Source organism: Monopterus albus, unplaced genomic scaffold (assembly GCF_001952655.1).
Source record: "Monopterus albus unplaced genomic scaffold, M_albus_1.0 scaffold774.1, whole genome shotgun sequence".
In the NCBI taxonomy this organism is placed as follows: Eukaryota; Metazoa; Chordata; class Actinopteri; order Synbranchiformes; family Synbranchidae; genus Monopterus; species Monopterus albus.
Window position 1 is genome coordinate 7,135 of NW_018128654.1, and position 1,801 is coordinate 8,935.

The window sequence follows — 1,801 nt, forward strand, 5'->3', positions numbered from 1 at the left end:
AATTTGACTACTATCAGTATCCACCTCGCAGACCAGATCGTGTGGTGTGGTACCAGTATGCCAAACATACATATCCTTTGGTCTATGATGACTGGCACCCAAAATACGTCATTGATGAATTTAAAGGAAAAACAAAAATCTTCTCTGCATCTGGGAAGACATGCAGTCTACAGATCTACCCAGTGACTTGGGCACACCACAGACAGAAGATTTACCCCTGGGTAGATCCAGAGAATGTTGGCAAATCCACCTACCGATTCTTTGATACAACTGTAACAATTGAAGTTACAAGTGAGTTATCAGGTTGAGCTTATAAAAAGTTTATTTTTAAATAGATGTGTATTTATTCATATCGATAACTCTTCACATTTTTGTTGTAAAGACACTGCAGAGAAGCCAACTATTATATTCCCTGGAGAAAAGAAGGTTGGACAGTCTGTACTAGTGGAATGCACTGTTTACCACACCTGTCCCACTTATCCACCCACTCTGACATTCGATTTCCCAGTGCAAAGCCCTGGTGTAAACCATCGCCCCATGTCTGATGGCACATACAAAACTACCTTAATGGCCACGTTGCCCATAATGAAAGAACACCAAACTGTGACGTGTTCCGTCCAACACCATAGTGGTCAAACTGCAAGTACCTCTGAAACCTTAAATGCGGAATGTAGGTGATTGATATACAGGAGTAAAACCTTTTTTCTTTATGGTGACCTAAAATGTTCACGTTTACCATTTGTGTTTCAGGTTCCTATTCACCCTTGACTATCAGCCCTACATCAGATGAATTTCTTGAGGGACACTCAAGCAAAGTAACCTGCATTGCCTCATACACGTGCCCTATACATCATCCAACCCTCAAATGGAACTATGAGAGCATGCCAGCATCCACTGATACCAGCAGAGCAGCTGCTCAGTGGACGACTGTCTCCACCCTGAATTTCACTGCATCAGCTAACGACCATGGAAAGACACTGACATGCTCTGGTACATTCAGTGGGGGGCAGATGCAGGACGTGAGCATCACTCTACGGGTAAAAAGTGAGTAGAAATAATAAATTGTGATGTAAAATATAATGTACTTTTGACATTTTGCCAACTCTGTTAATTTCTGTTTTTGTATTTATAAAATGAATTCAGTGTGGTGACTTGTCTAAAACAGTATCCCTCAGCATCCTTTTTAGATGACAAAAATTTATTGGAGGTTTTTCAGTCTGGTTTTAAATGCATGCATAGTACAGAGTCAGCCTTATTAAAGGTTTTTAATTTAGGCAGAGTTAGCAAATAGCTGGTTAAAATAGGTGAACTTTTATCAACTAAAGAGAACTAGTAGGCTGTGCCCACTCAGGTCTGCTGTGGTGACATAAATGCCAATGTGACCAGAGATCAGCTCCCTGTTTTTCTTCACCATTCTACAAGAGCCATTCCTGAGATGTCTAAAGATCAGAGAACTTTGAACCCACACCCGCACTGTGAAATCCATCTCTGTACAGACCACGGCGAGCTAGCACACTCCTCCCTTGGCTGCTTGCCCCTTTTGTGCTTGCTTGCCCGCCCATGGCAGAGAAACAGCGACGGGTTGTATCGGAGCACGATCCTGATGATGACAGCAGCTGTAAATATATTTGCTAATGCAGATTACAATATTGATCCTAGAATTTCATATGTTGATAAATGTTGATGATCTGAAGCCAAGACAATCAGACCTTTACACCCATACACTATTCTTGTGCAGACAGTTTAGTCATCTCATTCTGCCTGCGCACACTTCCTGTTGTTGTGAGTCTCACTCTGCACC

The 1,801-nt window shown here is 41.9% G+C and overlaps 1 protein-coding gene across 1 annotated transcript in view; it reads left to right on the top strand.

Moving 5' to 3' along the window:
- Positions 1–6: 6 nt before the first annotated feature.
- The window catches only part of LOC109953559 (uncharacterized), a 14,143-nt gene continuing 12,348 nt past the window's right edge, over positions 7–1,801 (top strand). Inside the window, exons 1-3 of the mRNA XM_020589036.1 lie at positions 7–291; positions 509–670; positions 751–1,044. Of these exons, the coding sequence (XP_020444692.1) occupies position 291; positions 509–670; positions 751–1,044 (457 nt within the window). The 5' untranslated portion in view covers positions 7–290. The remainder of the gene's footprint in view (positions 292–508; positions 671–750; positions 1,045–1,801) is intronic.